Genomic DNA, 15,859 nt, shown 5'->3' with positions numbered 1-15,859 from the left:
TTATATTATTTATTCTCATAAATAGGTAAACAAGTGGATGTGGCGTTTCTCGTATACATGCACAAGCTGACTGTACAAAGGCATGTACGCTCGAAGCATCTTTTAGTATACAAACCCCAACATAATGATGATTTGAACAGTGTTTGTCATTAATATTTGTTGATTCGTGTTAGATTTTGTAATGGTTTCATTGTGGTGCAGTTGTTTTCTTTTTGTATGTAGTTGTTTTCTTGTATATATGTTAGTTTTGTCAATTTGATTTCATTTTTCATTAATTAAAATTACATATAGAATAAGAGTGTTATTGTATTTTCTTTTAATGATATTGCTATTTTATTACTATTTGTTAAGTATTTCTATATTACTATACTATTACGAGAGAAAAAACAATAGTGCAAGTAAGAGGCACGTAGGGAGTTTGTATTAGTAGATGTTTATATTTGTAATCAATGTCATGTAATAGATAATTGCATTATAAAAGAAAACAAAATAGATATAATTTATGAGTATATGCAAGATAAAGTTTTTGTACTAATACTAAAAGTGATAAATTTTGTAAGAGTTACTAGTATTTACTTTATTTTTTCCACTAGTATTTAGTTTAACATAATTCATGATATTTATATATTATTAGATGTTTATGTTCTTAATAATTAGCATGTTGTCTATAATTGCATTGTAAATATAATACAAAATAGATGCTAAATCATGAGTACATACTATATTTTACATACTACTAATAGAGTACTTAAAAATATTGTTGTATTAAGTTAAAAATATAAATTATGGATTAATTATGATTTACCTCAGCCACAGTAACTTTGAATTTGAGTGTAGGGTTGCTCCATATCATCTGAAAATTCAATCGCATTCCAGCATGAAACGAGTTCTCATTGTAGAAATCTTTCCATCCTTTGGAGACTATCACCCTATCTTCAGCCTTTTTCAATTTTGTTTGCCATGTTTTCTTTTGGAATTCAAAGATTGCGACTTCAATATCTTTGTCTGTTACATGTGCCCTCCAGAATTGGATTGGTATGTGCTATAGTGTTGATTACATTAATTTATCAATTTTAGTTTTTCAGTTTATAAATACGTAAACACAATTGTTATTAAATATATTTATGAAACAAAAATATTAATTGTTACCAATAGTTTGTAATTTGATGCTGTTAAGATCGACTTGAAAGAATGCGAAGCAATAGGTTCTGGAGATGATGCTCTGTCGATTTCAATGATAGCTCCTTATATAAAGGATTGATTAAAACATGGAATATTGAAATATTTTGACAAAGTTGAATTTACTGTAATTACTTACCCCAATCTGGTTGGTATTCTTTACCACATTGCGTAGTACCATCAAATATAGTCACGTAGAACCTATTTGGTGAAATCAGCTCCAAACTCAAGAAATCTCCTTTTTTTAAATTGGTTATCGTTGTGGAAGTTTTTCCATCCGTCTTCCAAGCACAGTCTTCCGCTTGGAAGTATTCTGAGTTTTGTTGTCCAAAATCTGTGGAAACCCTTTTCGAGTGCACATGTTGGGCCAAGCTCATTTTGATATTTTGCTTGAAATTTTTGTGGGAAGATCTGTTGTATTATTTAACATAAATATAATTATATTTTTTAATCTAGATAACATAAAGAATGTTATATAAAAAAAAACAAAAGTATTAAATAAATTTCAATACTTACCAGCTTTGATTGTTTTTCGGATGAAATTACTGTAAAGAACTGTGCAATGCTATCTGTCGAGTATCTCTCCTCTGGTTGCATAGACATTTTTTAACAAATTGAACGTTTGAGATTAACAAAGAGAATAATTGAAGATGAAAATGGTTTTTGGTAAGAGAGAAAATTTACAGGAGTAATTGTGGAAGATGGAAATGGTTGTTGCCTTTATTGAATGGTAGGTAAGAAAGATTTTAATATTTTGTATTCGATTTTGTACATGCGTGTTCTTTGTTGACAAATTTGTTATTAAATAATATTATAATTATAATTATATCGTTACGTAACTAATTAATATTATTTATATATTTGTCATCATTAAGGATGATATCAAATGAAAACTCTAAATATTGTACAAATTCAAAACTGTGATCTCGACAATTGAAAAATGTTAACAGATCACAAAAAAGCATCAAGAGGAAAATGTCAACCGAATTTCAACGGTAGTTAGTGATTGATGCTTTGTTGATATTGTGTTGACATTAAAATCTTGAAATTTTACGTTGTGTTGATATTGTATTGAAAGGAGTTTTGAGTTTGTACAGTATATAAGTTTGCATTTTATCAGTACCCGTCATTATTAACTCACATAGGTTTATTAATGTTTATCGGTTGGTGGAGGTGCACTCCATGTCATTACTCAATTAAAAAAAATGGAATTGAAGGTCTTTCTCTCTCTTCAACGAGAAAAAATCCAGTGCTCCCGGCATACCACGGTGGACAGCTGATGTGGTATGCCCTATCAATAAAATTTTGACAACTAGATATATACATGGACTACACCTCCACCTATAAACACACATCGCTGCATATATATAGGAATTTTGCATGTTCACAATTATCCATATAAACAAGCATTAATTAACTTATATTCAATACATTTAAATCATTCATATCGAAATAAGATCGTGGAGTAAAATTTAGACAAATAGTATTATATATACATCACAAATTTACGTGGTCGTAAGCATTATATTTTTAGTGATATCATAAAATATTTTTATGAATAAAATAATAAATAAATAAAAACTAGTTCAAATTTAGAGTCATTACAGAACTCTTGAAACTATTTTATTTATGAAAATCTTTTATGTACAAACTATCGAATAATGTTGATATGATTAAACTTTATGGTTTATGGTTGGTGATTTTGAGTATAATAATTTTATTTATTTTTATTTTAAATTTAATTCTTATTTATTATGACAATTGTTCACTCTATTTTGTTTATAGTGATATTTTATGGTATACTAACGAAATTTAATATAGTAAAAATAATTTTTGGTCAGCTTAATTTTATTAACTATATCTTTGTATTTTAGCATAGAATATAAATATTACCAAATTAATATACCACGGAAAAATAAAATAAGAATTATAATGTATAATTTATACATATATATAATTTTGCACGATTCTAGCAATAAGAAAAAAAAAATGCCATTAAATAATACTCCTGTATGCAATGCTAGCAATAAAAAATACTTCCCACCATGTAAATTTTTCCCCGCAATCTTTATTTAATGTGAAAGATATAAAAGCATTAAATATAGCGTAATTAATGTGTGTATATAGAGATATATGTGTTATATAAGGAATATGCAAAATTTCTATATATGTGCAGCCATATGTATTTATAGATGAAGGTGTGGTCTATATATATATCTAGTTGTCAAAATCTTATTGGTAGGGCATACCACATCAGCTATCCACCGTGGTATGTCGGGAGAACTGAATTTTCATGGTGAACAACCCCCAACCACTTGATTGTTCATGTCATTTATTGAGTTAGCCAATGAGATTGTGTCAAATGGCATAATATCATTGGTTAATATTTTGTTTTTATAAAATTTATATATCTTTTACTTGTTATGTTAAAAATTTATAAAAGTTATACCAAAATTTATAATTTTTCATCCTCTATAAATAGAGATCACATTTGCTATAGTTTTGTACACAAAATAATTTCATATTTTTTATTTGTATATTTTTATAATCTTTAATTTACTTATTGTATTTTTATAAATTCTATTTTGTAATACTAATATTTTATATTATTATAAAATATAATAAAAATAAATATAAACATTTTGAATGGTTGTTGATCTAACTATTGGAGTGTAGAAAGAGCCAAAATGGGGTAATAGCATTCTATATTGTAGATGTAATAATTAACTTCTGTGTCATTGTAGATGTAATAATATCGATCTACAGAGATAAACATCTTGTCAAAAAATTTAGTTTATTAAATGTTTTTTACAATATTTTGTATGTATAATTTTTTATTTGTCATGTATAGATATTTCTAAATAATAATTATAAAGATGTATATATATAAACCTATGTTTCCAAATTTTGTATATCCAAAAATTGGTTTATTATGTAATAAATTTGTAATTTGTTTTTTGTATTATTATACTATACACTATTATTTGATTTTCTAGATTGTCATGTTTTTGGAAAACCTGTTGTACACAAATGTGATTCTTATTCATAAAAGGAGGTTTTGATTTTAGAAATTGTATTCTTATCATTTACCTGGAAAAAAAATTTGTTTATCATTAGGTTTACTATATTTATGTTAAATGTTTATATTTGTAATACTATATACTAGGCTATCAATACTTGCATCATAAATGTAATATCATATTATTATTTTATAGTTACAATTGTAGAGATTTTTAAAGTGATAACATGGAGTAGAATATATGCAAAATATTACTCACTTCTACAAAGCATTAGAAAGAGAGGTAATTAAAGTACATATTGTTTGGTCTTTAAAATATTGTCATCAAATTAACTTACCTGATTAGGCTTTTCTTCAAAATACTTCATGTCATCAGCTGTTATTACTGCATAAGATATAGTGCAAGATTGGTTTTTTATTTATCAAGCAAACATTTATTGTATTATAGAGTTAAAATATAGGTTTTATACTCCACTAATTATGATTTACCTCGGTCACAGTAACTTTGAATTTGATGGTAGGGCTGTTGCTTAGCAATTCAAATTTCAATTCCATTCCAACATACAATGAACTTTCATTGTAGAAAGTGGACCATCCTGTGTAGATTGCAACTCTATCTTCAGCTTTCTTCAACATCATTTGCCATGTGTTGTTTTGGAATTCCAAAACAACCACTTCAACATCTTTGTCTGTCGCATGTGCTCTCCAAAATTGGATTGGTATGTGCTATGATGTTGATTACATTAAGTTATTAGTTTCAATTGTTCAATTTATAAATAAATTAACACTATGTTCATCTCATATGTGTATATGATGTAAATTTTCGGTTTGATTTTGTGATGGTTGATTTGAAAGAAGGTGAAGCAATCGAATGTGAAGATGATGCGTTGTGCATTTCTTGGCCAGTTGAACCTATAAAGGAGTAATTAAAACATGGAGAACTAAAATTTTTATTGACAAAGTTGAATTTATTTTAATTAATTACCTGATTGTTGGAACTCCTTACCACACCCTAATTTATCAAACATTTCCACATAGAAATTATTGTGTGCCACATAATGAAAAATCAAGAAGTCTCCAGAGTTTAAGTTGTTAGCCTTCTGGAATTGCTCTCATCCCTCATCCAAGGACATTCTTCCATTCGGAAGTATTTTGAGCTTTGTCTTTCAAGTTTTGCCAAATTTGTTCTCTATTGTGCACTTTGGTCTCATTGTATCTCCATAATGTCTTTGAAAACATCTTGGAAACATCTGTTTGAATATTTAAAATGAATGTATTAATTTTGTTTATCTAGATCAGTTTCGCTATTTGAAAATTAAAAGTACCAAACAAATTTCATTATAATTGATAATCTATCTTAAAAGATATTGTTCAGCATATACATACCAGTTTTGATTGTTGTTCTAAATCAATCATCTTAAAGAATTTGCTAAAATCGTCCATGTATACTACTCCCTCCGTCCCAATAAATATGAAACGTTTGCTTTCCGGCACAAGATTTTATGTAGTGTTGTTTTGTGAGTTTAAAGAAGAGAGAGTAAAGTAAGAGAGAGGGAAAAGTAGAGATAAAATTATTTCTATTTTAAGAAACATTTCATTTTTAATGGAACAACCCAAAAAGAAAAACGTTTTATTTCTAGTGGGACAGAGGGAGTATGTTGTAAGATGAAGAATCTAAAGACATTTTGTGATAGAGAGAACTTTGTTGAAGATTTAAGTGGAGTGACTTGAGAGAAGATTCGCGTGAGTTTTTGTTTTGTGTAGGTGTAGTTGCTGTTGGTTTTATTTATTGGTAGGTGAAAAGTAAATAACTAATATTATAATTTGATGAAAATCTATGAGTATTTAAAAAGAGTATAATTACATTTTTAAATATCATTGTATAAAGATTATACTCATTATTGAAGTGCGTATAATTTTATTTCATTTGCACTTGCTTTATTAAATATTAAAAGTGAGTAATAATATTGTACAAATCATGATATATCAAAGTAATATTAATAGTTATTTACTTATATTCAATTCGTTGTATTTCGTATATTAATAGTAATTTTTCTATATTATAAAATTTTAAATAGATTGAATTATTTATTTTTACCACAAGTAATATAGTAGTACTTATAATATTAAGTATATAGCCTTAAAATATTGTTAAATAATTTTCTTCATTCACACCTCGCTCGGATCATAGGATTTGGTTCGAATTTTGTCAGCCGCGCAACCCGCTGAGGATATACTAGTAGTAACCTAAAAACGGAGTAATAAAATTAGCACAGAGAGAGCGCGCCTCAATCTGCTCTTCCTTCTTCTTCTTCGACAATTTGTCTTCTTCCAGCCCTCCAGGTGAATTTCAGAAATTTTCTTCCTCCCTTCCTTCCCCACTTTTCAATATCCAGAAAGGATTGACCTTGGATGCAATATACAAAAAATGTGTTGTGTGTGTATCACTGTTCAAAAACGCAAAAATTGGGGGATTTGCGACGGGTTTTGGAGCATGGTTGGAGATGATTTGTTCCCTCGATTTTTCGTTTTCCAGTACCGAAATGACGCTTTGATATGTTTGTTTACGGTCGAGTTACGGTTAATGAATGACTTATTTTTGTAATTCGAGCAGGTATTTGATGTAATTAAACAACGAGACCGTGTCGATTGAGCTAAATAAATGGCACCCTTGTGCACGGCACTCTAATCGGTTTGTCATTTTCTGTCCTTTTTAAATTATAGATTTACTTTTGTTCCTGGATTTTGGTTGATTTTCCTTCAACTGGATTGTTTCGGAATGAGTACTATTTGGGCGTTTCAAGTGAACCTGCCAGCTTTTGGTGTTAAGATGTCAATATGATCAATTGTAGGTCTTATATGTATGATTTGAAGTAACTATAGTTTCTGACTTGCAAAGGGAAAGGTTGCTAGAATGAGGTTACAACTATCCAATGGTTTGTAGTCAGTACTTGGTGTCTGAGTCATGGTTTGATTCATCAAACTAAATTGTGAATAATACTACAATATGCTTACTCAAACCAAAATAAACAATGATAAAATGCCTTAATATAAGGAAAAAGGACACACATTTCTGAACTCTTCATAGCCGTATTGAGATGCATATTCTCTGAAGCAAGGCATTATATCAGTATGAGAGTCGTGTGTGCTGTACCAGAAGATAATTTGAGATGAAAATAATTTTTCATCATAATTTGATTTTGCTCTGCTGGTTTAGAAAATACAAAAATCTAACTGCAGTTTCTGTTCCGCCTGGCGCCTGCTAATTTTATTCACATCTCTATTTCCTTTTTAGGGCTTGGGTGATAGCCCTGAAATCGCCTGAAATACCACTGTAGCAAAATCGTTTCCACCGTTTGGTACGCCCGAAACCATTCTCCCGACCCGGTAAACTGCAGCCGGGTTTCACTCCCTCATCTACTATTTTCACCCAATTCATGTTAACTCTATCAGGCTGGAGGCGAGATATTAGTTTCTCAGTTATCATTTGTGCGCTGAAAGAGCTGTGTTAGGCCATTTATACCCTCGGGAATATTCAAACGACCGACGCCAAAGCTCCCTCCGGTCACCATCTTGGCGTGTGCTCTTCTCCCATTGACGGCGCCGACCTAGTTTTCTCCTCAAACTCCGACCGGCGAACAAGTTGGAATTCAATTCCACCACAGGTTTGTTCGAATTCATCGATTCAAGCTTTCGATCTACTGGGTATGAGCAATTAATTTTGTTTCCTCAAATTGTTGGTGTAATTTGACAAAGGGAAGTCTGTAGATTCTTCAATTTGGGCGATTTGTTTGAAATAAGGGTCTGTACGCATGAGTAATTGATTTTGTTTCCTCAAATTGTTGGTGTAATTCGACAAAGGGAAGCCTGTAAATTCTTCAATTTGGGCAATTTGTTTAAAATAGGGGGTCTGTAGAGATAGCCAGATAATCAATTATACCTACTGGAGTTTGGTTGACTTAATTACATGTTTGTTTGCCTTAAGTCCAACACCACTTCAAAGTTGCAGCACCAATTGTGCCGATTGGTGGTTCCTATCATAATGTGTTCATTGTGGTTAGTATTCCTCTGGTATTGTGATATATAAGGTCCCTTGTTGCTGTTAATATTGTGCACAACCTGCCCCTCCCCTCTTTGTATGCATCCATTAATTTCGTCGTTGTTATGCCGACCCGTTGAGCAGGATGGAAGACGGAAGGCAAAAAAGGCGTGAGGAGATGGAAGTCGCGGTCCTGATGATCGAGGACATTGTCCGAGACCATCAACAAAACTGCTTCGCAATGTTGAATATGGTTAACAGCTTGGTGAGAGGCAATGATGCTAGTTCGGACCATAACCGCGATGCTCGGAATCGTGTCTCGTATAGCATGACAGACAAGATGCCTGCGCAAGTTAGACATATGAACCGCCTTACTGCCCTCACCGACGTTGACTGCATAAACAATCTCCGGATGGATCGCAATGCATTCGGCCGTTTGTGTCGCATACTCCGTGATAGGTGTGGTTTGGTTGACCAAAGGTATGTTCGTGTGGAGGAGCAGGTGGCGATGTTCCTTTGCACATTGGCTCACCACACAAAAACGCGTATAGTTGGCTTCAGATTCATTCAGTCCAAGCAAACTGTTAGTCATTATGTGCACAACGTCATGCGAGCAGTTATTCATCTGCACAAAGGCCTCTTCGTGGAACCGTCTCCGGTGGATGACAACTGTGACGACCCAAGGTGGAAATGGTTTAAGGTAGTTACATCTTTGACTATGATCACTATTCGACAATGTCCTACATAAATTAATGTTTGTATTTAACACAGGGTTGCCTTGGTGCATTGGACGGGACGTACATTAATGTCCGTGTTTGTGCAGCTGATGCTCCTCGTTACAGGAATAGGAAAGGTGAAATCTCAACGAACACTCTTGCTGTGTGCGACCGGTTACTCAGGTTTGTCTACATACTCCCCGGGTGGGAGGGATCGGTGGCTGATGGAAGGGTACTCCGAGATGCTATATCTCGATCCAACGGTCTAAAAGTTCCCAAAGGTATGCGCATGTGCATGTGCTCCACATATTGGCTTGTTTTGTCTCGGTCAGGATCATCTTCTATAGCTACTCCACTAATTGGTGTCTAATTGGCTTAGGTTCGTACTACTTGTGTGACAACAGCTACGCCAACAGTGAAGGTTTCCTAACCCCCTTTAAGGGGGTGCGCTACCATTTGAAGGAATGGGGCCCCACCAATCAGAGACCGAACTCACCCAAGGAACTGTTTAACATGCGTCATACGATGGCTCGTAATATAATCGAGCGTGCATTTGCCATTTTGAAGATGCGGTGGGGTATATTGCGTAGCGCTAGTTTCTACCCGATCGAGGCCCAAACCCGATTGATTATGTGTTGCTTTCTGCTGCACAATTATGTGAGAGGGGAGATGCAGGTAGATCCCATTGAAGTTGAGCTGCAGAACGGTCACGATGACGGAGAGGGGGAACCTATAGGGGCACAACAAGAACTCCCATCTGAAATTCAATTCGTGGATACAGTCGAAGCTACACCCGGCTGGAATCAGAAGCGTGTTGATCTAGCAAACTACATGTGGAACAACCGGTAGATGAATTGTAAGTGCGTGTGAGGGGTCCGTCTTTGAACTCTGTGAATGAATTACATCATACTCCTATTTTAATCCTTCTGTCATGTGTATTAAACGCCCTATGACATTGGCATTGGTTAAAATCCTTTTATTTATGCTACTGTTAGAAATTGTTGGTTAAGGTAGATTAACACATATTGATCTATTGAACTTTTTTTTTCTGATTTTGTAAGCATTCCTCTCTGATCTACTGTTAGAAAGGAATTGTAAGCAATCCTCTCTGATCTTCTATTAGAAATCCTTTCTGATTTTTTTTCCCCTGATTTTTCTGATCTAGATTGGAGGGAGTACAATAGTTGAAATTATATAATCCAGCATTGTTTCGGTACAACGCTTTGGTTAATGTCTAGTAATATCACTTAAGTAACATATCAAATCATATCAATGCCAAAATTTGATTGATTGTAAACCATAAAAAATCAATAGTTTATATAAATTTTAAAATTAATATGAAAAACTAGAATTTGGTAATAATTTAAAAATATTTAGACAAGTTGGACAATTTCATATATACGTCGTGTAGGGTTTAGTGAGGAGAAAATAGTGTCAAATTTTACATATTTGTTGGGCATATAGAGACATGATTATATAGACGTCATCTCTTATGGTGAAGGTGCTATTAATGATAAACACGGAATTTGCATGTTTTTAAAGCCTAGATTTGACACGTTTTAAATACAATCATGCAAATTATGTTCTTAAATTGTATATATATTATACATTTTGGTATTTTAAAGTGTTTGTTGAAAAATAATAGAAAAAGATAAAATAAAAAAGGTGCAAAAAGGCCAAAGTGCAACAGCCTCTGTTCGAGCCCATTCTGCCAACGAGTTTCAAGTCCAATCAGTGCCTACTATATACCATTCTCTTCGTCTTCGAAAGAGCTCCGCGTGGGTACCTTGAACATCTAAATCAGAGTTCTGTGGTGAAAGTTATGATCATTTTACGAACATCGCGCAATGCAGTCAAATCTGGCGGAAATTGACGGAAATAGAAGAAAGGAAAGAAATTGTTGCTATGTGATACCAAATCTCTCCTATTAATTGAAGGATTCGAAATTACCATCTTTCCTATTACTTGGAAGATACTTTTTACCAATTATAAACCTTTTTCAAACCTATATATACCCCATAAACTAATTCATAATATTTATCTCAGATCCTCCAATCCTCTCCCTCTCTATATTTCTTTCATACCATATTCCATCTATAATTCTTTCATCCTCCATTGGAGCGTAGATCTGCAGATCAAGGCAAGAAAAGGCTGAAAAATCAAGGCACGAGAAGACTGATAAATAAACTTGCAATAGTGGTGTCTACTCAAATTCTCATTTCTCGTCAATTACATTAATCTTTTATCTAAAAAATTCATTACATTCTAAATTACTCTTTCTCGTGATAGTCTATATTTATGCATGATGAATATATAATTATAACCACGTTAATGAAATTATTTTGAGGGATCTTAGTTCTCACATTCTATGCATCATGCATGCACGATTAAAACAAAAACTATAGTAATGATCAAATTATGAATAAATACATATGGATGATATCCACTTGTAATGGGAGTTCAAAGAAATATTGATTCTCTATTATCATTATTATTCTGAAAAAAAAAGAATAAGATAATTAGAATTTATGGGGCCTCTTGCACTTTCTCAATGATGTAAGTGGAATTTCATTATTTTTGTTCTTTTGCAGAATGTCTGTAACTATGGAATCATGTCTTTTCCATACAAAATGAGTGGGATCATGAGTCAGAGGAATAAACACATAACTCACACTTGAATAATAATGAATTGCCATAGCAATTAATACCCATTTCAGATTCATTCGGTCCAATAAAGGCTACACAACGATGCAAATTCACTTTACAAAAGTCAAGGGCAACGATAATACTACATTAGTTGCCACGTACCACATAGTCAGGGGCATAACTATTACTTACGCATGAATGCCACAAAAACTTAGGACAACCCCACATTACTACTACTTATGCATCCCACATTACTACTAATTAAGCGTCCGACGTACACGCTTAAACAGAAGAAATTGCATCACAAAAAAGCATCGCCATAACCCACCACTTGCAGCCTACTACATCGCCCGTTTCTCCTCCAGTATGTGGAGAATGTAGTCGGCTTTGTCAACAATGGAGAAGCCGGTGAATAGGTCCAGACGCTCGGGCTCCTTCACAAGGATGTCGCACGCCATGAACTTCTGTTTCTTGGTAATTTCTGGGATGCCGTCCAGCATGCTAGCGACTTCAACACGTTTAGCACTCAAGTCGAAGTCGTATCCGATGCGCGTGGACAGTATCTGAAGGCGTTCGTTAGTGTTGTCATTCATCTTTGTCATTGCATCCAACATCGATTCCATAACTTCTTCGGGCTTGCGCTTACGGCTTGCTTTCTTAGGACCCCCTGGACTGGGTACACTTTTGGTGTCACTCTCCACAGGCGTAGCAAACCCGGTCCCCTCGTAATGGAGTCCCTCTTGGATCTGCTCCTCAGTGAAGAAGTCGTCCAGATGGTATTGACTCAGATTGGGCTGTGATTCATCAGCTACCGATGCGTCGGGGGCGTGAAGAACTTCATCGGCCTCAGACACTTCCTCTGCACGGACACCATCGGCTCGATCCTTGCCGAATATACGCTGCCAATCTGCATAGTAAGGCCATGATTTGTAGCGCATGTGTTTGGCATGGTTGTCGGCCTGGAACAAAGTGTAAACATTACATAATATAATGGGTATAATGGTGACGCGGCGCACACATCCATACCTTCACAATTTGTGACCATTGTTCGTCGTTACACTCAATTCTGTGCCCGCCTCCGAGTTGAAACCGATCCCGCTACGGTTAAGCATTAGTGACAACGAGTGGTAATCTCGCTTCCAGGTGCTGATCTCCGAGTTGATATGCGGTGCCACTTTCAACTGGGTATTAGGGATCTCGCGTTTAAGCACGCCATAGATCATTTTCGAGTGCCCAGGGCGGAAGCCATTGTCTGCCTTCCACCCACCCACCTGCAACAATGTCATGTAGTGCAATTATCAGAACCTCTTCTTCGCGCTTTGTCCAAGAACGCCGCGTACGTTCAGGCTTAACACTCCCAGTAGGACCTCCAACGCCTACAGCCAAAGGCAAACTAGGGATTAAACAGTCGCACACAACACAAATCAACGATTGGGTTAAAGAATCGGTTCAACACCTGACGGACTCCCTTTGTACGTAACCGGTGTCTTTCCCTTTGAAGCCATGTCTGCGGCAGAACACATACTTTAACGAAAAATTAAACTCAATTTTTGCAAATAACCACATTAGGTTTATCATAACCACTAATGACATCTACCATACAATTCCAATCATGCACATTTGTCATAAACAAATCATACAAATCGTGACTGACTAAAGCATTAATCGATAACAGATTGTCGATGAAGAACTCACCTTGTTGCAGCTGTTTGTCGTCGTGCGCCGTCGTCTCCCGATCGCCGGTGGTTGCCGTGTGCGTAGACGATTTGTTCCTTTAACAATAAAAACTATTCTGCCCTATTTAAGGGGGTAAAGTAAGAGCTTCATTGTGGCGGGAAGTAGATTTGGCTTTAGCGCCATTTCGCTAAATAGGAAGTACGACTGAAATCGATCGGTGATAAGAATCAAAGGGGTGAAGGGTGTTTTAGTCATTTCTGCCACATTTTCAAGGATTCATGGGCTGAACCAAACGCAACACAATGGGCTGCATACTTTTTCTTTGCCCTACCAAACAGCCTAAACAATTGTATATGCACATGGGAAAAGCCCAATATCTATAGAGTCATGAAAATAAGTTTTCAGCCTACCACCCGCACCCTTATAGGTGACGATATCAGTATGAATACTCTCTTAAAGATTACCCCTAAAATGCTATCAAAATCAAGACAATTACCCATGTTTCGAGCCCACAATCCGAGTATTCCTTCTCTCTACCACATCCTCCAATTCAATGCTTCAATGTCAAACCTAAAAGTGGTATGGCGAAAGGATCCGAAGCTCGATCAAGCAATCGAGAATGACAAAAAATGGCGACTCTGCTACCGGGTCGTCCGCGAAGTCCTAAACGAACCTGGTCAGGTAATCCCGCTCCGGTACTTAGCTAAACGCCGCGAGCGGCTTCGTTTGCCCATTAAACTTGAAGAATTTCTTTCCCAAAATCCGGGCTTGTTTGATATATATAAGGACAGGATTAGGCCCAAATCTGACCTGGTTCCGTTTGTCCGTCCCAGCGATAGACTGAATCGGTTTTTGGAAGAGGAGAAATCAATTTACAGCGATAATGAGCCGCTTATAGTAGCGAAATTGTGTAAATTGCTCATGATGGCGAAGAATAGAGTAGTTAGTGTTGATAAATTGGTTGAGGTGAAGAGGGAATTTGGTTTCCCCAATGATTTTCTAGTGAGAATAGTGTCTGCGCATCCAGAGTATTTTAGGTTGCATGGATTACCGGGACAGGGAAAGTCATACCTTGAATTGGTTTCTAGTAATGAGGAGTTTGGTAAGTCTGTTATTGAGAGGCGAGCAGAGGAGGAGTCGAGGTTGATGGGGATCAATGTGAGGCCTGCATTCGAGTGGAAGCTTCCACCGGGGTTCTTTTTCAAGAAGGAGATGAGGGAGTGGGTTAGGGACTGGCTGGAGCTGCCTTACATTTCTCCATATGAGGATGTGTCTCATTTGGATCCTGCTTCACCAGAAATGGAGAAGAGGATGGTGGGGGTTTTCCATGAGCTGCTCTCTTTGTCAATTTATAAGAGAGTGCCAGTGCCCATCCTAGGCAAGTTTTGTGAGGATTTTAGGTATTCTAATGGTTTCACGAGTGTGTTTACAAGACATTCGGGGATTTTCTATATGTCTTTGAAGGGTGGGATTCAGACAGCAATGTTGAGGGAAGCGTATAAGGGTGAGGAGCTGGTTGATCTCGATCCTCTGTGTGTGATAAAGAACAAGTTTGTTGAAATGCTGGAAGTGGGGTGGCGGGAGCGGGCTGAGAAATTGAGAATGCGCAGAGAAAGTGTTGGGAAGGATATGGAAATCTTGTCCGCTAGGAATAAAGAACTCAAATGTGATGAGCAGAATACAGAATAATGAAGTCCGGAGAAATTAGCGAGTAGGAAAATCTACCACCAGAGGGACGTGTTCACTTGCGTCCAGAATTGATCTTTATTTGTGGCATGTCGATTGCAACCGGAGGTAATGTTTGCCTGCACATCCAGTTTCGTACGGTTCTGATTATTTCTGTAGAAATCTACCTCACACGAATGCTTTCCCGCAGTTTTACAACCTCGTCTAACAGTTGCACGGTCAAAAGGCCCCACCCATGAAGACAACCATGATAAAGAAGAAGCAGTCACCGTTGTCAGAGCTCCCCAAGATAACACTATGCAACTTCCTGAAAATGGCAAGAGAAGGGTTATGTTGATCCTTTGTATATCTGTGTCACTGTACGATAGATTTGGAAATGTTCCATGTAGCTGCTAGATAGGTTTGTTCTGTAGAAATGGCTCATTTCTTCACACAGACGATGGGTTCGAGCATTCAGGACCAGTCACAGATAATTTATTAGTGTACTGAACTTGATTTCATCAGCAATATTGTATAGTAGCATTAGTTAGTTTGTTGTTTATATTTGATTTCGTTGCTTGAAATATTATTTTGTTAAACACTAACACACTTGCTGTTGGAGTTAGGCCTTGTGAATTGGTAAAACCTACACTTGCAAAATCACAGGGTAACTCTCTTTTGTATAAATATATATCATATAAGAGTAATATGTACTCCATGTCTTATAATTTTTGAATGTGAGATGAACTCATGAAAGTTTTTGTTTACAATCTCACATTCTAAAATCTTTTATGGATGCAATCTTGCATTAAATTTTTTCACAAACTTGTGTGTATTCCCATTTGTTAAACCATAACTAAATGATAGTAATAAATTATAGTAATTACCTTTAAATAAGTTTTAATTACTAATGCTTAT

At 35.3% G+C, this 15,859-nt stretch overlaps 2 protein-coding genes across 6 annotated transcripts; one reads left to right on the top strand and one right to left on the bottom strand.

Moving 5' to 3' along the window:
- Positions 1-6,524: 6,524 nt before the first annotated feature.
- Positions 6,525-15,503, top strand: LOC125209854 (Ubiquitin carboxyl-terminal hydrolase family protein). Of its 2 annotated transcripts, XR_016135200.1 has the most exons (4): positions 6,526-6,541; positions 6,813-6,890; positions 13,704-15,070; positions 15,153-15,503. XR_016135200.1 is itself a non-coding variant. In XM_089064075.1 (3 exons), the coding sequence occupies exon 3, from the start codon at positions 13,718-13,720 to the stop codon at positions 14,963-14,965; it is 1,248 nt and encodes a 415-aa protein (XP_088920201.1). In that variant the 5' UTR covers positions 6,525-6,541; positions 6,813-6,890; positions 13,704-13,717; the 3' UTR covers positions 14,966-15,503. The 2 variants fall into 2 exon arrangements, 1 of the variants encoding a protein (XP_088920201.1); XM_089064075.1 differs by having other exon boundaries at positions 6,525-6,541; positions 13,704-15,503.
- Positions 11,639-13,413, bottom strand: LOC125209864 (uncharacterized). Of its 4 annotated transcripts, XM_048109444.2 has the most exons (4): positions 13,295-13,413; positions 13,056-13,106; positions 12,626-12,975; positions 11,639-12,558 (listed from the first exon to the last, which is right to left on the bottom strand). In XM_048109444.2, the coding sequence occupies exon 4, from the start codon at positions 12,535-12,537 to the stop codon at positions 11,941-11,943; it is 597 nt and encodes a 198-aa protein (XP_047965401.1). In that variant the 5' UTR covers positions 12,538-12,558; positions 12,626-12,975; positions 13,056-13,106; positions 13,295-13,413; the 3' UTR covers positions 11,639-11,940. The 4 variants fall into 4 exon arrangements, with proteins under 4 accessions (XP_047965401.1, XP_088919498.1, XP_088919496.1 ...); XM_089063372.1 differs by having other exon boundaries at positions 12,626-13,106; XM_089063370.1 differs by lacking the exon at positions 13,295-13,413 and having other exon boundaries at positions 13,056-13,263.
- Positions 15,504-15,859: the final 356 nt, after the last annotated feature.

This window comes from Salvia hispanica, chromosome 2, assembly GCF_029641045.1.
Source record: "Salvia hispanica isolate PSC_SH4W2 chromosome 2, Shi_PSC_v1, whole genome shotgun sequence".
NCBI classification, from domain to species: Eukaryota; Viridiplantae; Streptophyta; class Magnoliopsida; order Lamiales; family Lamiaceae; genus Salvia; species Salvia hispanica.
Note: the sequence above shows the minus strand (reverse complement) of the source record. Positions and strands in the feature narration are given on the sequence as shown.

Bases quoted from the DNA above. Each gene is read 5' to 3' on its own strand.
- LOC125209854 (XM_089064075.1), top strand. From the start codon at position 13,718: ATGAATACTCTCTTAAAGATTACCCCTAAAATGCTATCAAAATCAAGA.
- LOC125209864 (XM_089063372.1), bottom strand. From the start codon at position 12,537: ATGCGCTACAAATCATGGCCTTACTATGCAGATTGGCAGCGTATATTC.